General features: G+C 41.2%; 1 protein-coding gene across 1 annotated transcript; it reads right to left on the minus strand.

Moving 5' to 3' along the window:
- Positions 1-17165: 17165 nt before the first annotated feature.
- On the minus strand, positions 17166-22870 carry LOC110524205 (sal-like protein 1). The gene is made up of 2 exons (XM_021603649.2): positions 19486-22870; positions 17166-18107 (listed from the first exon to the last, which is right to left on the minus strand). Exons 1-2 carry the CDS (start codon positions 22705-22707, stop codon positions 17673-17675), a joined length of 3657 nt encoding a protein of 1218 aa, XP_021459324.2. The 5' UTR covers positions 22708-22870; the 3' UTR covers positions 17166-17672.
- Between the last annotated feature and the right edge of the window lie 788 nt (positions 22871-23658).

Genomic DNA, 23658 nt, shown 5'->3' on the forward strand with positions numbered 1-23658 from the left:
TTAGTTTCCAATGTTTACATTACATAAAATTGCACAATGAGCACTTTAGAAGTATTGAAGTTCACCTTTGAAGAGCGCATCTTTCTTCGTGACCCATAATAAACTGGCATGGGGTGAAGTGAGCTGGAGAAGACTACCCAGAACAGAGTGTGTTGGAGAGGAGTAGTCGATGGCCCTAACTGTGCTTCCTGAAGAGCGATGCTAAGACAATATTGGCTGGAGATAAATGGCGTTGTTCTGTTTTTGCTCCCACTGTACTATTGCGTCCTATACTCAGGTGTAATTTTTCTTTATGACTAATTGTCATTATTCCATGTCCATGTCTGCGTTGGATAAAAGCATTTCATATGTCCCTCAAGCCCCTTCGATCTCTACAAATCAAGTCCGATACTTTTGGTACTTAAAACGCACCTGCCACCTTGCTACAAAATGTGATTTTCTTGCGCTGCTGTGCCCGTGTGTCACAGTCACAACTCTCTCAACCTTACATTTTCATGTTGATTTTCACCTTCAAAGTAAATTAGTGCTCAGCATCTCTTCCCCCTATGGATTTGTCTGTTGTGTCTATTATAGAAGTGTCTGCTTACGACAACAAAATAACACAGACCCTTTGCTTATATTTATTTTACCCGGTAAGTTGACTGAGAACACATTCTCATTTACAACAAGGACCTGGGCAATAGTTACAGGGAGATGAATGGGCCTATTAGCAGCTGGGGATGATTAGGTGGCCACAATAGTATGGGGACCAGATTGGGAATTTAGCCAGGACACCAGGGTTAACTAACACCCCTACTCTTAGGATAAGTGCCATGGGATCTTTAGTGACCACAGAGAGTCAGGACACCTGTTTAACGTCCCATCCGAAAGACGGCTCCCAAAACAGGACAATGTCCCCAATCACTGCCCTGGGACATTGGGATATTGTCTATAGACCAGAGGAAAGAGTGACTGGCCCTCCGACACCACTTCCTGCAGCGTCTGGTCTCCCATCCAGGGACTGACCAGAACCAACCATGCTTATCTTCAGAGATACACCAGCAGTGGGATGCTGGTTGGTATGCTGGTTGGTATGCTGGTTGGTATGCTGGTTGGTATGCTGGTTGGTATGCTTGTTGAAGTGATTACCAATGCAGACCCTTGTGAAGTACAGTATTACACATTTTAGCATCTCTTCCCTAGGAGAAATTGAAGGGGACGAAATGCAAATATGGTTCAGTGGTAGTAAGATGTACATTTATTGTATCTGTTCTTGTAGTGCTGAGTCACACACCACACACAGAAACACAAACAATGGTTCATCAGTTACTCTCCATTATCATATCAACCAGCTGCCCTGAGACATAATTTCTGAACAATGGTGTGCCAGCGTGTGCCAGGCGGGCAGGGTGCTGTGCGCGGGGGGGGGGGGGGGGGGGGGGGGGCAGATTTCATGGTCATATAATGTTTAGTATCAGTCAGAGCAGAGGAGGGTATACAGTGCCCTCTGTAGTTATTAGGACAGAGAAGCATTTTGTATTATTATTTTGGCTCTGTACTCCAGTACTTTGTATTTGAAATGATACAATGAATATGGGGTTAAAGTTCAGGTTTGAGGGTTTGAGGGTATTTCCATCCATATCGGGTGATCCATCTAGAAATTACAGCAATTTTTGTACATTTTCCGACCGAAAGTATTGGGACAAATTCAATTATGTGTATAAAAATATTACAAGTTTAGTATCTGGTTCTATATTCCTAATATGCAATGATTACATCACGCTTGTGACTTCAAACTAGTTGGATGCATTTGCTGCTTGTGTTTGATTATGGATAGTCCTGAATGAATCGTGAATAATGATGAGGGAGAAAGTTACAGACGTGTCAACATAAAAAGAAATGCTAACCTCCCCTGTTATTGTAATGGTGAGAGGTTAGCATGCCTTGGGGGTATGATATTTGTATGTCTGTAATTTTGTCACTCATCATTATTCGCGATTCATTCAGTACTATCCATGATCATGGTAGGATTAACATTATTGTAGAAGTATTTAGAAACATATTCTATTTTTATTTACAGTAAAAGTGACACCAACATGACACAATACATTATTTACCATACATTTCTATTGGGCACAAAAGAATCCGAAACACAACCAAAACAATTAGCAAATGCGTCCAATTTGTAGAGCCACAAACTTGAGGTAATCATTGTGTGCTAGGAATATGGGACCAAATACTAAACTGTTGACTACTTTAATACACAGATAAGTGAATTTGTGTGTGTGTGTGTGCATGTGTGCATGTGTGCGTGCGTGTGTGTGTGTGTGTGTGTGTGTGTGCGTGTGTGTGTGTGTGTGTGTGTGATTGCACCCATTGCATGCATCACAATCTAGCTGCTGTACAGTCAGTGGGTGGGTCCCAAATGGTACCCTATTCCCTATATAGTGCACTTCTTTTGAGCAGAGCCCTATGGGCCCTTCGACATCCTCTAGGCCCTGATCAAAAGTAGTGCGCAATATAGGGAATAGGGGGCCATTTGGGACTCAGAGCGTGTAACACCACTATTCTGGACAGTGTAATTTTGTCATGATGTCAGCACAGTAAAAGGCCAACGAAAGGCCTCTAATGGCAGTACTAAGCAACGATGAAAAGAATGCTGACAAATTAAGTCAAATGAAGGAAAGTTTAATGATATATACAATCTTTTATAATAGCCCACATTTGACGTTTCTGCTCAATGAATACCATTAACAGTGTATTAGTGTAGTCTACGTATTATCGGCTCCCATTCATTTCTGCCCAGACAGACACCATATAGGGTTGTGGTTAAGTAGTAGGTGCAATGGCCAGTCAAGGTTAACTGGCTGAATGGAGCGGTGAGGCGCATGATTTCCACAGCAGATAGGCTCTGTGCTAAAGAGTGATAAGGGCAGGTCTTGCCCCTTAATAATGAATTTTGATGCCAAAGCTGAATTATCTTGTGACTTTTATCCTTACTATAGGGGTGAATATGTACATCACAGTTTAAGTCTATGGCCTTGCTGTATGTATATACGACAGCCTGCCAGCTTCGGGACAATTCAGGCCTCCTCACAATTGATTCATATTTGGTTTCAGAAATGGCGTGATGATGCATGGTCCCTCTCCCCATGCAAATTAAATCTTTAAGGAGACGAATTGCCTCTAGTGAAGATTGTATTGTCCGAGCAGTAGATTTAAATATTTATATTAGAGGTTACTGATAATAGGTGCAGCTGCAGATAGGAGGAGATGCATGTGTTTGTCATCTTAAATATCATCATCCTGCACTGCGGACTGTATTATTAACAGGGGCGCAACTTTGGTTTTAGAAGTGGGGGGGACAACTTGGCGGGGGGGTCAACTTGGCGGGGGGGTCTTGGGGTCCTTCCATCTTTGGGGACCTCTAAAGCTAATTTCCTGACTTTCTACACAATCTAATATGACCTATGGCCCTTCTAGCTGTCTCGATTTAGAACAAAAAGCAAGCAAAAATTTCCACAGTCATCAAGCTAGGTAAGAGATCCTTATTAAATATGTTTAAGTGATTGATAAGACTGAACTAAATCAATGATAATTCAATAATCAATAATTCAATAATCAAATATCTTTAACCAATAGCCTAACAAATGAACAACTCTTACAAATAAAGTACAAATATTTTTGATTGTCTTGATTTAGACTTCCTCTGCATTCAATTTCAGCCATCCCAAGCCGCCAGCACGCCTGAACCCCACCAGTATAGTCAATAACTCTCTCCCCAACTTCCTTCCCATATTATTTTTTTAATGTCTCAAGGGAAAGGTTTGGAAAACAAAAGTTTTATAAAAACACACATTCACCCACACATTAACACCCAGAAACAGTACACCCTCCATGTACAGTGCCTTGCGAAAGTATTCGGCCCCCTTGAACTTTGCGACCTTTTGCCACATTTCAGGCTTCAAACATAAAGATATAAAACTGTATTTTTTGTGAAGAATCAACAACAAGTGGGACAAAATCATGAAGTGGAGGGACAGTCATTGGATATTTCTAACTTTTTTTAACAAATCAAAAACTGAAAAATTGGGCGTGCAAAATTATTCAGCCCCTTTCAGCCCCTACTTTCAGTGCAGCAAACTCTCTCCAGAAGTTCAGTGAGGATCTCTGAATTATCCCATGTTGACCTAAATGACTAATGATGATAAATATAATCCACCTGTGTGTAATCAAGTCTCCGTATAAATGCACCTGCACTGTGATAGTCTCAGAGGTCCGTTAAAAGCGCAGAGAGCATCATGAAGAACAAGGAACACACCAGGCAGGTCCGAGATACTGTTGTGAAGAAGTTTAAAGCCGGATTTGGATACAAAAAGATTTCCCAAGCTTTAAACATCCCAAGGAGCACTGTGCAAGCGACAATATTGAAATGGAAGGAGTATCAGACCACTGCAAATCTACCAAGACCTGGCCGTCCCTCTAAACTTTCAGCTCATACAAGGAGAAGACTGATCAGAGATGCAGCCAAGAGGCCCATGATCACTCTGGATGAACTGCAGAGATCTACAGCTGAGGTGGGAGACTCTGTCCATAGGACAACAATCAGTCATATATTGCACAAATCTGGCCTTTATGGAAGAGTGGCAAGAAGAAAGCCATTTCTTAAAGATATTCATAAAAAGTGTTGTTTAAAGTTTGCCACAAGCCACCTGGGAGACACACCAAACATGTGGAAGAAGGTGCTCTGGTCAGATGAAACCAAAATGGAACTTTTTGGCAACAATGCAAAACGTTATGTTTGGCGTAAAAGCAACACAGCTGAACACACCATCCCCGCTGTCAAACATGGTGGTGGCAGCATCATGGTTTGGGCCTGCTTTTCTTCAGCGGGGACAGGGAAGATGGTTAAAATTGATGGGAAGATGGATGGAGCCAAATACAGGACCATTCTGGAAGAAAACCTGATGGAGTCTGCAAAAGACCTGAGACTGGGACGGAGATTTGTCTTCCAACAAGACAATGATCCAAAACATAAAGCAAAATCTACAATGGAATGGTTCAAAAATAAACATATCCAGGTGTTAGAATGACCAAGTCAAAGTCCAGACCTGAATCCAATCGAGAATCTGTGGAAAGAACTGAAAACTGCTGTTCACAAATGCTCTCCATCTAACCTCACTGAGCTCGAGCTGTTTTGCAAGGAGGAATGGGAAAAAATGTCAGTCTCTCGATGTGCAAAACTGATAGAGACATACCCCAAGCGACTTACAGCTGTAATCGCAGCAAAAGGTGGCGCTACAAAGTATTAACTTAAGGGGGCTGAATAATTTTGCACGCCAAATTTTTCAGTTTTTGATTTGTTAAAAAAGTTTGAAATATCCAATAAATGTCGTTCCACTTCATGATTGTGTCCCACTTGTTGTTGATTCTTCACAAAAAAATACAGTTTTATATCTTTATGTTTGAAGCCTGAAATGTGGCAAAAGGTCGCAAAGTTCAAGGGGGCCGAATACTTTCGCAAGGCACTGTAATTCATATCTCATGCCTAATAGTACTGTAGAGCTCTTTTTACTTGCACACAATATAGCTGGGTCACCCCGTCCTGCTCCTAGGGGTCCACGGCCAGGTTTTCCAAACCTGCAGCGCCCGAACCCAACACACACCACTCATTCTGAAAAGTAAGGAATTAGCTAGGGAAACTGACAGATCAATAACGCTACGTTGCTATACTGACTAATAAAACTCACAGTGTACTGAAAAAAACATCAGAATATCGGTGTTCAATTGTTTGGCTGCTGGTTTCATTGTTTGATTCAGGTCTAGTGTGATTGAGGCAAAAATAATAGCTAAAGTTCGTGAGATAGCTGACAGATAGCTAGAGGCTAGCTAGAGCTGAACTGGCTGTGGTAGCTACAGTGCATTCGGAAAGTATTCAGACCCCTTGACTTTTTCCACATGTTGTTACATTACAGCAATATTCTAAAATATATAAAATCATTTTTCCCCCTTATTGATATGCACACAATACCCCATAATGACAAAGTGAAAAAAGGTTTTAAGAAATTGTTGTACTTTTTTTTTTTTTTAACAATTAAAAAGTGAAATACCTTATTTACATAAGTATTCAGACCCTTTGCTATGAGACTTGAAATTGAGCTCAGGTGCATCCTGTTCCCATTAATCATCCTTGAGATGTTTCTACAACATGATTGCAGTCTCCCTGTGGTAAATGCAATTGATTGGAAATGATTTGGAAAGGCACACACCTGTCTATATAAGGTCCCACAGTTGACAGTGGATGTCAGAGCAAAAACCAAGCCATGAGGTCAAAGGAATTGTCCGTTGAGCACAGAGACAGGATTGTGACGAGGCACAGATCTGGCAAAGGGTACTAAAAAAATGTCTGCAGCATTGAAGGTCCCCAAGAACACAGTGGCCTCCATCCTCCCTAAATGAAAAAATGTTGGAACCACCAAGGCCAAACTTTGCAATCGGGGGAGAAGGGCCTTGGTGCAGGTGATGAGTAACAACCCAATTGTCACTCTGATAGAGCTTCAGAGTTCCTCTGCGGAGATGGGAGAACTTTCCAGAAGAGCAAACATCTATACAGCATTCCACCAATCAGGCCTTTATGGTAGAGTGGCCAGACGGAAGCACATCTGTAAAAGGCACATGACAGCCTGCTTGGAGTTTGCTAAAAGGCACCTAAAGACTCTCAGACCATGAGAAACAATATTCTCTGGTCTGATGAAACCAAGATTGAACTCTTTGGCCTGAATGCCAAGCGTCACGTCTAGAGGAAACCTGGCATCATGCCTACAGTGAAGCATGGTAGTGGCAGCATTATGCTGTGGGGATGTTTTTCAGTTGCAGGGACTGGGAGACTAGTTAGGATCGAGGGAAAGATGAATGGAGCAAAGTACAGAAAGATCCTTGATAAAAACCAGCTCCAGAGTGCTCATGGATCTCAGACTAGGGTGAATGTTCACCTTCCAACAGGACAACGACCCTAAGCACACAGCCAAGACAATGCAGGAGTGGCTTCGGGACAAGTCTCTGAATGTCCTTGAGAGGTCCAGCCAGAGCCCAAACTCGAACCCGATGGAACATCTCTGGAGAAACTTGAAAAGAGCTGCGCAGCAACGCTCCCCATCCAACCTGACAGAGTTTGAGAGGATCTGCAGAGAATAATGGAAGGAACTTCCCAAATGCTGGTGTGCCAAGCTTGTAGTGTCATACCCAAGAAGACTCGAAGCTGTAGTTGCTGCCAAAGGTGCTTCAACAAAGTACTGATTAAAGGGTCTGAATACTTATGTAAATGTTATATTTCAGTTTTTTATTTTTAATACATTTGCAAATAAATTCTAAAAACAGTTTGCTTTGTCATTATGGGGTATTATGTGTAGATTGATGATGGGAAAAAAAAACAATTTAATACATTTTAGAATAAGGCTGTAACATAACACAATGTTGAAAATGTCAAGAGGTCTGAATACTTTCCGAATATACTGTACTAGCTAGCTAACTAGCTGCTAGTAGTTCGTTCAATTCAGTTTAGAGGGGATGAAACATTAGCTAACGTAACATATCAGTTGCATTACTAGCTCTGTCAAACAGAATTGACTTCAGCTGCTAGATCAGTCAACTAAAGAGTAGCAAGTTTCTGCTCTGCTTGCTTTTAAAACTTTAAGAAAAAGTGCAACACAGACAGCATCCGCCTCTATTCATCTCTCCCGTGCTGGTCCTATATGGCAGCTTCTCAAAAGCTTTGCCTTCACACAGCCTGTCCACTTGTTCTGCTCTGTGGTGTTTGTGCGGTCCTAAATCCAGCTGGCTGAAACCGGAAAACAGCCTAACCAACCGCATCCGCATGGTCTTAAAGCACACCGGTGTGGTGTTATGAATCACAGTGCAATTATAAAATTGGGGGGGGGACAAAAATGCAATTTCAGAATGTTGGGTGGTCATGTTCCCCCCCGTCCCAAGTGAAAGTTGCGCCCCTGATTATTAACCTCAACTGAACTGGTGTTAACCACTTGCTTAGATAACACAGAATTCGTTCTAAGATTTTAAAAGGGGTGCTGTAGGCTATACCCTATCAGGTTTAAGAATATAGGCATTATTTACAATGCATGGGTAAAGTTGTAAATAATTTACAATTGCAGACAATTTCCTCTACCGTATATCAAGTTCAAGAGCAGAATAGGGAGTGAATGCGGGTAAATTCTCTCTCTCTCTCTCTCTCGCTCTCTCTCTCTCTCTCTCTCTCTCTCTCTCTCTCTCTCTCTCTCTCTCTCGGGGGATCAGAGCCTTGTGAATGGCAGTTTCACCTTTCTCACCATCTACCATGTCCACCCTCATCTGTGACACAGATATCCCAGCAGTACCAAGCTTTTACTATTCAGAGAGCTGACTGCTCTCTCACTGAATGAAAAAACATACTATGTGTGTATCCCAAATGGCACTCTATTCCATAGCGTAGGCCTACTTCTTTTTACCTGGGCTCATAGGACTATGGTCAAAAGTAGTGCACTCACCTGGATTTTTCAAGGCCTATATGTACATGCCAAGTTGAAAAATGAACTTCACACATTTTTCAAAAACTCCAAAGGAATTTTTTCTCCCTCCCTGTGTGACTCCTTAAACACAGGACCCAGTTATGACCCAAATGGCCAAAGGGCACATTATTTCCTTTATAGTGCACTATATTTTTCAAATTTAGTACACTATGAAGGAAATAGGGTGCAATTTGGGACACACATATTATAGGTCAGAGGCCTGCTCATCAGAATGTAATACTGTCATGTCTTTTGTACATCAAATGGGATGAAAACATACACGTTCACTAAACAACAAACACAGCCTAGTAACCATAGAGGAATGCTCTCCAGGTGCAGAGTCTATCTCCTAGCCACAGGCTACCCATAATCATTTATTAAAACATATATGCACGGCGCCGCTGTGTGTGACAGAGAGGAGATCAGGTGTTTAGTGGGGATATGAGGTTGAGATGACAGGTGCTGAGTGATATTAGGATGGACAGAGAACTAGCCAACCCTGAGGGAAGGATAACCTACACGCTCTACACCTGATACAATGTCACTCAGAAGTAAACTTACCCCACTGTATAGGACATATAAGAAAAGTAGATCAGGATGTTGGCTCTCTGTTTTTGGAGTATGCATTGAGAGACGAGACAGATAGATTTATATAATACAGGTGTGATAAACAGTGAGAGGAGAGCAGTTACAGCAGTCAGAGGTGTGAGGAAACAAGCTATAGTATTACTGACACCACTATATCCATGTCAACTAATATCACAGGTGCTGAGTTGATGAGGGCAATGGTTTGAATAATGAAAGCAGAGGTATTTGTATTTATTATGTAAGCCTGGGGTCCAGCAAATAAGGTAGTTATACTTTTTTTTTAAAACATTACAATACATTTGCAACAGATTTCACAACATAGTAAGTGTAGGCCCTCAGGCCCCTACTCTACCACCACATATCTACACACAAAATCCATGTGTACATGTGTGTGTATAGTGCGTATATTATCGTGTGTTTGTGTGCATGTGTCCATGCCTACGTTTGTGTTGCTTCACAGTCCCCACTGTTCCATAAGGTGTATTTTTATCTGGTTTTCAAATCTAATTTTACTGCTTGCATGAGTTACTTGATGTGGAATAGAGTTCCATGTAGCTTTATTCAAAGCCAGTGGCATGACATTAGTAAAGATTGAAAAAAGTAAGGGGCCTAGACTGCTCCCCTGGGGAATTCTGAATTGTGTTGTCCATTAAAGAACACCCTCTGTTCTGTTAGACAGGTAACTCTTTATCCACAATATAGCAGAGGATGTAAAGCCATAACATACAGTATATGTTTTTCCGCACTGAAAAGCCGCACTGAAGTCTAACAAAACAGCCCCCACAATCTTTTTTTTAATCAACTTGTGCTGAAAATATGTTGTCAATTTGTTTACTGTAAAATAGTATTGTATCTAGTTAAACACAATTTTTTCCAAAAGTTTATTAAGGGTTGGTAACTCATTGGTCGGCTATTTGAGCCAGTAAAGGAGGCTTTACTATTCTTAGGTAGGGGGATACATTTGGCTTCCCTCCAGGCCTGAGGGCACACACTTTAGAGTAGGCTTAAGTTGAAGATATGTCAAAGAGAGTGGCAATGCTGTCAGCTATTATCCTCAGTAATTTTCCATCCAAGTTGTCAGACCTCGGTGGCTTGTCATTGTTGATAGACAGCAATTCTTTTTGTCACCTCTTCCACACTTATTTTGCATAATTCAAAATCAAAATGCTTGTCTTTCAGAATTTGGTCAGACATACTTGGATGTGTCCTGTCAGCGTTTGTTGCTGGCATGTCATGCCTAAGTTTCCTAATCTTGCCAATTAAATAATAATTAAATTAGTTGGCAATATCAGTGGGTTTTGTGACGAATGAGCAATCTGATTCAATTAATGATGGACCCGAGTTTGCCTTTTTGCCAAAAATATAATTTAAGGTGCTCCAAAGCTTTTTACTACCATTCTTTGTGTCATTTAACTTTGTTTCATAGTGTAGTTTTTCTTCTTTTTATTCAGTGCGACTAGCATGATTTCTCAATTTGCAGTACGTTTGCCAATTGGTTGTACAGCCAGACCTATTTACCATTTATTTTGGCTCATCCCTCTCAACCATACCATTTTTCAATTCCTTATCAATCCACAGGAATTTAACAGTTTTTACAGTCATTTTCTTAATGGGTGCATGCTTATTAGTAACTGGGATAAGCAATTTCATAAATGTGTCAAGTGCAGCGTTTGGTTGCTCGTCATTACACACCACGGACCAACACATAATCTTTACATCAACATCATAGGAATCACTATAAAACGTATTGTGTGACCTTTTAAACACTATATTAGGCCCAGTATTTGGAACTTTGGTTTTAAAAGATATGGCTACTATATTGTGATCACTACATCCGAAGGATTTGGATACTGCTTTCAAACACATTTATGCAGCGTTTGTGATGATCAGTACATGTTGATGATTTAATTCCTGTGCTGTTTGTAACTACCCTAGGTTGATTGATAACCTGAACCAGATTGCAGGCACTAGTTACAGTTTGAAGCTTTCTCTTGAGTGGGCAGCCTGATTAAAGCCATTCAATATTTAAATCACCCAGAAAATATTCCTCTCTATTGATATCACATACATTATCAAGCATTTCACACGTTATCCAGATACTGACTGTTAGCACTTGGTGGTCTATAGCAGCTTCCTATCAGAATGAGCTTTAGGTGAGGCAGATGAACCTGTAGCCATATTACTTCAACAGTATTTAACATTAGATCCTCTCTAAGCTTTACAGGAATGTGGTTCTGAATATAAACAGCCATACCTCCACCTTTGGTATTTCTGTATTTTCTTTAGATCTTCTAACCATGTATTGCTACCACTGTATCATCAAAGGTATATCTAAGTCTGTTTCAGAGATTGTCAGAATATGAATGATTTTACAGAATGAGTGATGACAGAGAGAGATTTATCGACACAATACTATTTATCACTGTTAGTGTTAACTAAGCAAATCTACAATGTGGTTGTATTGATTCAGGGAGGGAATGATATATACATACCTGTGAATCAAGCAGACTTGAAAGATTATGTTAACGTTTATCTGCTGTTTCAATCCACCTCATCCGCCTATGTCGGTCTTCCGCATCTGCGGTTGAAAGTGGCAGAGCTACAGCACTGTTTGTGAGACCAGGAAACATCCCAAAGATCAGTCTTCCCACAAAAAAACATGTGTAGCATTCGGACGGTTTGGCCTACAGACGATATACCGCTCAATGGAAAGATGAGACTCTCACGAACACGATGGTATTCTCCATTTTGTTGTATGACCCCACAAGTGTCACGGAACTCATCTGAAGTTAACCGAGTACCGGTTTTAAAAAATGAATGGAAGAATGGAAGCAGTTTTCTTTTGTGCCCCCAAAAAAGGGGTCAAATATGTGTCATAAATGTTTGTTTTTTATCATTCGTGAGCTTTCTTTCCTAGATTTAGGACAGACACATCTAAACCTTAATCCTTAAGAATTATTTTTGATTGTATGTTTTGGCATTTATTAATCTGTTATTCAATGCGTTTCTGTGGGCTATAGCAGTAAAGGCCAAATACAATATCAATAATTGTTTTATATTTTTTTTATATATACCTACAGAGGTCATAAAATTCCAAATCAAATAGCTAAACGAGCCATGGCCACCTATGACCACCTTAAAATAATTCCATATTTTAGCTTAGTATATCCCAACTGCTTTATTCATAAAATATTTCATACGCGAGGTGATCTGTGGACAAATGCAAATTGTAAATAACTGATTATTATTAGTATGGAACAACCCTTATGATCACACTTTCAACAAATAACGACTTTCAAGCCTTCACAAACCTTCACAGACCACTAATGCCTACATGGCCTTTACGAGTTGAAGTTTATTTGAAGTGGGACCAATAACTCTATTCAGATAACACGGCAATTCTTGTCAAAGTGACATTGATACAGTACTAGGCTACAGCACTAAGCCAGCTATGGGCTGTGAGCTATCAGAGGGTTGATGTAGACAGATGGATTCAGGCTAAAGCTGCCTGCTCCCAACCTGTCTCTAGAAACACAGGCACAAATGGAGTCGGCCGGCCGGTGGGTCACCGTGAAACAGTTGACCCATGCACGTTTATGATCAGAAATGATCTGTGCAATAGGCACGTCAGATAGACACAAAGGCATAATCACAATGTTATCAACGCTCTGGTTCGGTGGAGGGGGGGATAGATTTTCGCCCCGCCGGAGATTTGGCAGGTCTTCTATTATTGAATATTTCCATTGTCACTGTAACAAAAGTGTGAGGATCACTGTTCAAATGCGTACAAAGGAAATGCCATCTTGCAAACAGCATGCTGACCTCGGCAGTTTTGAAGTGAAATATGCAATGATTAGAAAAGCACGTTTGTTTGCCTGTGATGAGTTTAAAAAGTAAGCTGTTGAATTCATTGTGTACAGCCTCTCACTCCCACCTCACTTGCTCCTCTGTCTGATTCTCTACAGTATATTCTGAAAAACACTGTACATATTTCAATAATAATAACCCTGGACAGAGGTCTAATCATTTTGGAATGCATTTGGTGACTCTCCAGAGAATTCTATGTTTCTATTGTGGAACAAGTCAACACCAAGGATACTATTCACTGTAAAAGCTAATGCACTCACTCACACCCATACAAACCACTAATGTGTTAGACTGATATCACCAGAGATGTTATGTGTGTTGTCATGTACATTCAACATTTTAACCAACAAATAACTTTTGTCTGTTATTTGTCAGCCAAGTCAACATGTCCATCAAGGGCAAACTCAGTCTGACAATACATATTCAACTTGCCAGTATCTATTTTCTCAGAACTAGAAAATACCATTCCCATGTGATTCAAATGATTCAACACACAATCAGTGGTGTAAAGTACTTACGTAAAAATACTTTAAAGTACTACTTAAGTAGTTATTTTGTTAGACTTTACTAGGGTACTTTACTATTTAGATTTTTGACAAGTTTTACCTAATTACATTCCTAAAGAAAATAATGTACTTTTTACTCCATACATTTTCCCTGACACCCAAAAGTACTTGTTACATTTCGAATGATTAGCAGGTCAGGAAAATTGTCAAATTCACTCACTTATAAAGAGAACATCCATACCCATCTCTACTGCATCTGATCTTGCGAACTCACTAAACACAAATGCTTCATTTGTACATTATGTCTGAGTTTTGGTGTGTGCCCCTGGCTATCCGTAAACAAGACAAATTGTGTCGTCTGGTTTGCTTAATGTAAGGAATGTGAAATTATTTATACTTTTACTTTTGATACTTAAGTATATTTTAGCACTTCCATTTACTTTTGATATATTTACAACCAAATACTTTTAGACTTTTACTCAAGTAGCATTTTACTGAGTGACTTTCACTTTTACTTGAGTAATTGTCTATTAAGGTATCTTTACTTTTACTCAAGATTGACAATTGGGTACTTTTTCCACCACTGCACACGTTACCTCTCAAGTGATAACACACGTAAACAAAGTTTATAGTGTGTGTGTGTCCACAAGAATAGTAAACAACATTTGTTTTGACCAACTGGGCACATTATGCTATTTCTAGGGGGTTTAGGGTCAAGGTTAGAATTAGTGTTTGGGTTAGAATTAGGTTAAGGGTTAGGGTTAGGAGCTAGGGTTAGTTTTAGGTTTAGGGTTTGTGTTATCTCTAGCTTATCGGTCAAACAATGCACATCTGCACAGTTTCACATTGTACATCACTCTGTGGTTTAATGACATTTGCCACTCATTCTGACAACCCATTCACCCGTAAAGCAGTACACTGTCGTAAACCATAACAACGTACAGTACGACGAACAGCACTTCGTACCATACATAACAGTTAGGAGCTAGGGTTATGTTTAGGGTTTGGGTTAAGGTTAGGTTTTTGGGTTAAGGTTAGGGTTAGGGTTAAGGTTAGGGTTAATGTAAGGGTAAGAGTATGGGTTAGGTTTAGGGTTAGGGGTTAGGGAAAATAGGATTTTGAAGGGGACGGAATTGTGTGTCCCCACAAGGTTGGCTGTACAAGACTGTGTGCGTGCGCATGTGCGCGTGCGTGTGCGTGACATTCATCTGTCTCTATCAGATATGTATCTTTGAAAAGCTTCGGACCAACTGGCCTTTGTTTTGGGCTCTGTAATGGTTCATTCCAGTTGATTACTCATGTTCTAATGCTAATGGCGAAGAGCTGGTTTAAGGTTTCGGCCCTGTCAGCTGGTCAGATATGTATAATAGGTTGTGACAGCACAGGGACCATGTCTCTTTCACAGGGGATTTGATATGTGGGATGAATGTGGTTACCGTCAATGGACATATTAGTGGCCATTATGAGTCAGAGGTGTTGTGCATTTGTTAAGCCGGGATACTGCTACAGCCATACAGGCTAGATAGGGGTAGTGTTTCACAACCAGCAGGAATCAGATTTACTCCCTAGAGTAAAACAGGAGACAAAAATACTGACCCCTGACTCAAATGTTAATTTTGTGAATTAGTGATGCAACATGAAAATAAATACACAAAATGAAAAACTTTTCATGTGAAATTAAACTTGTTTGAAAAGCCAAAATGTGCTTATTGGTCTTTGTTAAAACACTGACAAAATTGACAACATGATAGTGTAACAGCAATAGCTTGACATTGTTGAGTCCAGCTTTCAAGATAAACACACATGATATCCCTAGGTGACTGACACTTTGTACCGTCTCCATTTAAATGTGACAAGGTGTAGTACACAACAGAGTAGCATATCTCCATTAGCTGTTAGCTGGAAATTGATATGTCATATCAAATCAACAAATTGTATCATCGGCAGAGAGCATACACACTTGAATGCTGAATAAGGTGACTAAACACCTCAGAACAGAAACAAATTACTTTATTGGTTCATACATAGAGTACATACAGTGGGGCAAAAAAGTATTTAGTCAGCCACCCGTAGCACGCGCTCCAGCAGGTGTATCTCACTGATCATCCCTAAAGCCAACACCTCATTTGGCCGCCTTTCATTCCAGTTCTCTGCTGCCTGTGACTGGAACGAATTGCAAAAATCGCTGCTGAAGTTGGAGACTTTTATCTCCTTCACCAACTTCAAACATCTGCTATCTGAGCAGCTAACCGATCGCTGCAGCTGTACATAGTCTATCGGTAAATAGCCCACCCAATTTTACCTACCTCATCCCCATACTGTTTTTATTTATTTACTTTTCTGCTCTTTTGCACACCAATATCTCTACCTGTACATGACCATCTGATCATTTATCACTCCAGTGTTAATCTGCAAAATTGTAACTATTCGCCTACCTCCTCATGCCTTTTGCACACAATGTATATAGACTCTCTTTTTTTCTACTGTGTTATTGACTTGTTAATTGTTTACTCCATGTGTAACTCTGTGTTTTCTGTTCACACTGCTATGCTTTATCTTGGCCAGGTCGCAGTTGCAAATGAGAACTTGTTCTCAACTAGCCAACCTGGTTAAATAAAGGTGAAATAAAAAAAAAATTTAAAAAATTGTGCAAGTTCTCCCACTTAAAAAGATGAGAGAGGCCTGTAATTTTCATCATAGATACACTTCAACTATGACAGACAAAATGAGAGAAAAAAAATCCAGAAAATCACATTGTAGGATTTTTAATGAATTTATTTGCAAATTATGGTGGAAAATAAGTATTTTATATCACTTTTATACAACGGGTTACCAACATATTCAAATAATGGTTCACATATTTTCATGAACTTAATTTTGATTAATTTATTAATACTATTTCATCCTACCACAAGATATAGTCCCGACACAAATCTAGGGTTGCTACCGAAGCCGGTTGGTCATCCGTCCTATCGGTTCGGTTGCCAGAGATGCGACCCAGTCGTTCAGTCTTTTTGTTCTACATCTATGGACGTGTCCCAGTCATTCATTTTTTGTAATGTTCCATTGCCATACTGCTAACTTACAGTCATGTCAAACAGTGCAGCTAGAATAACAACAGTAGCCACATTTGCATTTGTTTAAGCTGTTTTCTAGTGACATTTATTTGGATCCATCCATAACAATGAGCTAATGATGCACTATTTCACCTGCCTTAGACAATGTGCTCTCACGTCAGGACACTGTTGTTCTGAGGAGCTAGCCAACAACACAGCTAACACAATCACTTCAAACTGAAGCTGGAAATACTGCAAACTAGCTGCACTGTTTCGTTTGACCTTTTTTCAATTGACAATTATTTTTATATATCCATAAAAATTATGATTTCGACTGGATGAGAAATGCTGCTGCCTATTTGTTACGTCCCAAAACGTTCATTACTATGGGACAGCTGGAGATCGAATTTGAATATTGAAACAATGTTGTAAACGTCGAGAGAGTTTATACTGACACAAATCTCCGCTGTTGAAAACTAAATGTTAGTCTAAAAGAAATGTGAGATAATGTCTAGATACTTTTTATAGTGGAGATCGAGTTTATAAATTGCCTGGCTGGGCTGATGAGACAGTGGATTGTGTAGACAGATGGAAGAGAGTAAATAGGCATTTTAACATCATAGATTTAGCCAGTGGTAACTTGTGGAATAGACACCGTCTGGAATACGGTTTTAACCAATCAGCATTCAGGATTAGACCCACCCAATGTATAAAGTATATTAGTACATTGATATTGACACATCAATTATATATCCATGTGTTTCACAAAGATATGACAAAGTATGTTACAAGTGAATTCCTCTTCAATAACATAATCAACACCTCAAAATTCTATTAGAATTATAAAACTGTAACATTAAGCATAATTACACAACCAATAGGCTATTTTACCCATGTAAATAGGTCATAAAAAACAGTCAAACTCTAATAAGCACACTGAAAAGCAGGGAAACTTTACTAGACACTTGACTCCAAATAAGGTTATTATCATTTCTACACAAACTCAAAGAAACTCAGTCTATTCCAACATCGCAGTTAATTTCCTTCAAAAAAAGAAAGCTCTAGTCCATCAACAACAGCAGCCTTCCCTCTCCCTAAAATAATACACAGTCTCTTTAATTGGCAATCATTTCCTTCCTCTCCTCCATCAAATGAGTGAAACGGAAGTAAGTCGCTCTTTCTGTATCATTTTCCCCAGGCAGCGTCAAAGAAGCATTGTGTTCTGTATTGGGAAATTTGTCTAGACCAACATTTACACTCCCTTTAGGTGAGCTGGCCCCATGCCCCATTGGTCCAGAGAGGTAAGGCCCGCCTCCGTTCTGGATGACTGAGATATCATTGGTCCTCAAGGCCAAATTCTTAGAGAAGGAGTCTGTACAGTGGTTCCAGAGACTAAAGGAGTCTCCATTACCGGACCTAATGTCTGGCCTCTGAATTGGCTCTGATAGCTTCACAGGATGGGTTCCCATAAACATCAATGGTCCGTCCACAGACAGTCTGCGTCCTCGCCTGGTGGGGGCACTACTCCACATATGAGTTCCCATATGGACCTACATGAGGAAGAGAGAAATGGTGAGTTACACTCCTTTTATGAAGACAAATATCACAGTGTAATGATTCGATGTAGTTAATCTCCCACGATTTAGCAGGTGTGAGCACCTTTTGAAATTGGAAAGGGGAGGGGACATTTGACCCATAGCATTGACCAAAACTTGCAGAGCGAGGGGGGTGGAGCAACCGCCCTGCTTCCGCTCCCCGTTTTAGTATATTTTCTCATACATCTCCCCAAAAACTGAATTGAGGAGCTGGCGCGAGATTTTTATTCTGGGATGTTGAGACCTTCGTAGGTGGTTTGAAGTCAGATACAAATCTGATTCCTGCCCATGTGACATGTGTCTGTAACAGTCAAATCTAATTTGTTTGCCCTCAAGTGTTTTTTTTAGACTGTTATTTGGCATATCTCATTGCTTGCTAACTACTCTGTTGACAGTTTGACAAGAACATGTGGTACCTATTTAGCTTGTTCAGGATTTACAAACAAATGAGTGAATGTGATAGAAAGTTAAACAGCTACCTAGGTAGCTAACTCAGTTGACTGCCCTGGCTAGCCAAAAAGGACTTTTGAAAAGTTGTATCATCTTATCCTTCGAGGCTTTAAAAGTGTTCCTACACTATGATTTTGAACATCCAAAGCAACTGGGAAACGTCCATGGCAGGCATTGTTGTCACCTTAGCTTGCTACATAACTTCCTAGTGATAGGAAGCCTGAGCACCACCACCAATCAGCCTACACCTCTGTGCACACACCTGCCATTACTATGACAACTAGCATAGTCGTGTCAGCAAATGACTGCTGTCTGAACACACAAATCTGATGGGGTTACTTGTGTCTTACTGTTTGGACAGACAGTATTCCAAAATGGATTTGATAACACAACTGACTTGAGCATGAAGGCCTGAAGTGTGAACAAGCCATTAGATAATGTATTTTTAGTCTTGTGAATTAACTGCTTTCTATCCCTCTCAATCGCTAATTTTCTCTTCTCTCAGTCTCAATGTCTTGCTCTGCATAGACTATGGAATATGGTCATTGTAGTTAATTACCACGTTTTCTGAGCTAAACTAAGTGGAATATTGGCCTGTTGGAAACTACAACTCCCTACTACATCGCACAGTTCAGGCTTGATCTGATTTATCTCTACATAAACTGCACTAGGAGCTCACAGAGCAAATATGAATTGAAAATGGCATTCAAATAATTGAACCGATGTCGGTCAATTAGCTGTTTAAAAACTGAAAAATAAGCTACATTTTGGTTAATTCTGCAGCACTAATGAATGAAACAATGCCCAAAAAACACAGTTTTGACATTTTTTTGCTAGTCAATCAGTCTAAACCCTATCTTGTAAATGCAAAAGTGGAACGTACCTTCAGATTTCCTTTGGTGGTGAATGCCCGACCACAAACAGTGCAAGCGAACGGCTTCTCCCCAGTGTGAGTCCTCTCGTGGATTTGCAAGGCGCTGGAGGAAGAGAAGGTTTTCCCACAAGTGTGGCAGTAATGCTGCTTGGGAGTTCGTTGAGGTGGCAGGGCAGCGAGCGCTGGGGAAGAGGAGGCTGAGGACATCCTCAAACTCAAAATGCCTTGAAGATCACTTGTTTCCCCATAGGGGACGCTACCCAGGAAACGGTTAACTTCTGGCTTAATCATTTGGGAGGCCAGAGGATTTGCAGAGGAATTGGGGCTGGAAGCAAGGCTGGGAATGGAGGGCTCAAACAACTGGGATGGCAGGTCCCTCATCTGATGGGTTAGCATGTGCTGCTTGAGGTTCCCCTTAGTGGAGAACCCTCTGTTGCACCCTGTGCAAATGAAGGGTCTCTCCTTGGTATGGCTTCGATAATGGATATCCAAGGCACTTTGGCAGGCAAATGTCTTGCTGCAAATATTGCATGCAGTGTTCTTAAAAATGCCTCGTTGTTCACAGAATGTGTGGACCATATTAGTGGGATTCGTTAGTGGGTTTAAAGATTTTAGGTGGTGAAGAGATGCCATGCCAGTGTCAGTGAATTGCAGAGGGCTTGGATTGATATGTGCCTGGGATAAACCATTCTGGTACCTTTCCTCACAGCTTGTGGGGCTAGAACATACTGGAACACTCTCGCTTGGGGAAAAAAAGTGCTTTGCAGCTGTATTCTCAGAAACAGCAAGTCTCCCATCACTTCGGTCACTGCAAAGAGATGATGAGTCACAGGCATATTGATCCTCTTTAGCCAGTCCCTTTGTCTTAAACCAGCTGACCTGCATCTCATCCACTGGCCTAAGATAGTTGAGTTTCTTCCGGGCATCAAAGGAGCCTGCTCCTGTACTATCAGAAGGAGACAAGCTGCCAGATAAGGAGTTAATAAACCTGGACATACCTGCAATCCCACAGTCATTGAAGTCCATATCATCATCAGAAAGGTTCTCTAACTCTTCTAATTTCCTTTCATCCACTGAACCTCTGCCAGACTCCATTGACTTTGGGTAGCTCTGTTCAGAGAGAGGGGTGTTGGGAATCTGGCCACCCATGTGCATATGAATATGCTGCTGTAGGACAACAGCGTTGGTGAACTTCCTCTGGCATATGGGACAGGAGTGCTGGACCCTCACTGGCGGCGTGGCACGATGAACTGCATGGTGCGTCTTCAGATTCCCTTTGGTAGAGAACGCCCGTCCGCACACTTTACATCTGAAGGGCCGCTCTCCTGTGTGGGTGCGGTAGTGCATCCTGAGGGCGCTCTGGCAACTAAGTATGCGGTGGCAAATGATGCACTCGTTGAGGTCCGTAATCTTCTTGTCAATGTTCTCCACTAGCTGCTGGAGTTTTGAGGTCTCTGATGTCTGCAGGGGATCATGGACTCCTCCTCCGAAGAGATGTTTGATCTTGAACTGCTCCAACTTGATGGGATTTGTGCTAATGGAAGTGATGTTAGCGGATATATAGTCAGCTGATCCTTCTTTTCTCGAACTCATCTTTGAGACAAAGGTCAAAGGGGGTTTAACCTCTTCTCTTTTTAGATTCAAGGTGGGGACGGTGGGGACTTTTCCAGGCTCTACAAGGTCAACACACTTGGTAGACTTTACCACACTAGATGATTCACATACGCCTGGACTGGAAAGCGTGGTTATTGAGACAGGCTGCTCCTCTTTCTTGATAAGAAAAGGTAAGTTGGGTGATACAGTTGGGAGCAACCGGCCAACAGAAGTAGTCAAGGTGGCTAGAGATGATTTACTCTCCAGCCAGCATGTAACTGGTTTTTGTGGTGGCATAGACATACCATAAGGGATTCCTGTGCTGGTTGGGATATTGTCAAGGTGTTCTGGAACAGGGTAAGGGTTCATCTGGATGTGAGGGTACCTCTCTTTGTGCCGCTGGAAGTGTACCTTCAAGTTCCCACGGGTGGAGAAACGATTCCCGCAGATGTTGCACTTGTATGGCCTCTCCCCAGTGTGGGATCGCAAATGGATCTGCATGGCACTGTCACTCCCAAATACCTTAGCGCAAAACCTGCATTTGTGTTTAAAGTAAGCCCGTTCAGAAGACATTTTGCGTTCTAAAGAAGTCACATTGGTTGGTTTGTCTTTCCTTTGTTGGGCTAATGCCGTCAAAGAATTCAGATCCTCCACAATTGCACCAATGCTTGGTCCAGCACTCAAGAGTGTTTGATTGCTGGATGGTGGCTGAGTTAGACATGGTTTATTCGATGGGTTTAGCAAGATACCTGTGCCAAGTGCTGGTGAGTTCATTTTGGTATGGGCTGAAACATTTAGTTGAGGGTACAGACCTTTAGCATGAGTGTACTTCTTTCTAGAGTGGGGCTTGCTTACTGCTGAAGCTATGAGTTTACCCATGCTTTGTAAGGGTTCGGTGCTAGAGTGCACAATGCTGCTACCAAGGGGGCTCTGTGGTAACTGTACTGTTGCTGTTAATCGTTTAAAGTGACTGATGCTGGCAGACTGAGTGGCGAGACTGTGGGCTAACCCAGTGGCTGCAGCTAGCTGCTGGGATAGATGAGAACTGAGGGTTGTCAGCTGGCTGGCCTGCGTTGATGCTAGACTACCCTGAGGGCAGCTGATGGGTGTCTGTGTTGGAGACTCTGATTCCTCTGACCTCTGGGAGGCAAACAGTAAGACCTGGTGACAAATCTGATCCATCAGCTGCAACTGGTGGATCTGTTGCAGCTGCAGAGCCAGGAGTTTCTCCATCAGAGAGGAGACGGCCATCTTACTGCTGCCACTGTAGCCGGTGTCCGATCGGCTCTGCTGGCAAAACTGGGCCACTGCCACTTTAGTGCTCTCTAGGTTTTCAATGATGACGTTGCTGTTGAACCATGATAATGTCCCCTGCTGTTCCGACAGTTTGTTGCAAGGTTGAGGTAGTGAAATTGGGAGAACTGAGAAACATGAGACAATATCAGTCAGGCTGTCAGTACTGCTGCTCCGGCTGCTACTGGTGCTATCTAGCCGGCCATTGCTTCTCTTACTTCTGGAAACATCCATAGAGTCTTCATTCCCCTCTGGTTTCTCCTCCAAAAGATCACTGCACTCTTCCATTTCAGAGTTGTTGACTGTTTCGCCTGGTGTACTGGGCGACGAGGCTAGAGGGAACATTTCAGCAGACGGCACTAGGTCTTCATTGTCATTGACAATCAGGACTAACTGATTGGAAAAGCAATCCCTGACATGTCGTTCCAGATCTGATAGTTCAACAAACTCAGCACAGCATCTACTGCAGACATGAGCACAATAGTCCAAGGTGGGGGGAGTCCCTATACCCTGGTGTGTGCCCCCTGAAATAGACAAGAAGGAAACAAGGGTTATACATAGCAGTGGGAAGTATTTGGGGGGAGGGATGCTGCAAAAAAAGAAATGCCAGGGGGAGGGGGGTGGGGGTATGTCCCCCCACACTGAAGATGTCTATATCGGTCCGCTAATACAGGACTAGTAAAGGCCCAGTGTATGACTTTTGTGAGAAAAAAAAACATTTAATGGATTTCAGTGTTTACCAGCATTTGTAAATTGAGTCTACAAATTGAGTGTACAAAAAAGTTAATCTGATAATACTTGTGGAATAGAAAAATACTTGCTTCATATATGTTTTTCAGTTTCTTGAAATACTTTGCAAATGCAACTTCTTTCTATGTGAAAACTGAAATGGTCTTTTCATTCTTTATCCATTGCAACTTACAGTAGTGAGTGCATACATTTTCGTGCTGGTCCCCCGTTGGAAATTAACCCACAACTCTAGAATTTAGAATTGCAAGTGCCATGCTATACCAACTGAGCCTCATCATCACATCATCACAAACCGCTTGATGTCTCATTGTGCTAAAGTACTGTATTGTGCATTGTTTTTCTTCACGGTGATGGAAAGTTTACAGGTACAAGCGTAGATGACCAGCCTATGTAGAATACAGTAATGTACAGTACCAGTCAAAAGTTTGGACACACCTTTTCATTCAAGAGTTTTTCTAATTTTTTACTATTTTCTAAATTATGGAATATTAGTGAAGACACCAAAACTATGAAATAACCCATGGAATCGTGTAGTAACCAAAAAAA

This window comes from Oncorhynchus mykiss, chromosome 1 (assembly GCF_013265735.2).
Source record: "Oncorhynchus mykiss isolate Arlee chromosome 1, USDA_OmykA_1.1, whole genome shotgun sequence".
NCBI classification, from domain to species: Eukaryota; Metazoa; Chordata; class Actinopteri; order Salmoniformes; family Salmonidae; genus Oncorhynchus; species Oncorhynchus mykiss.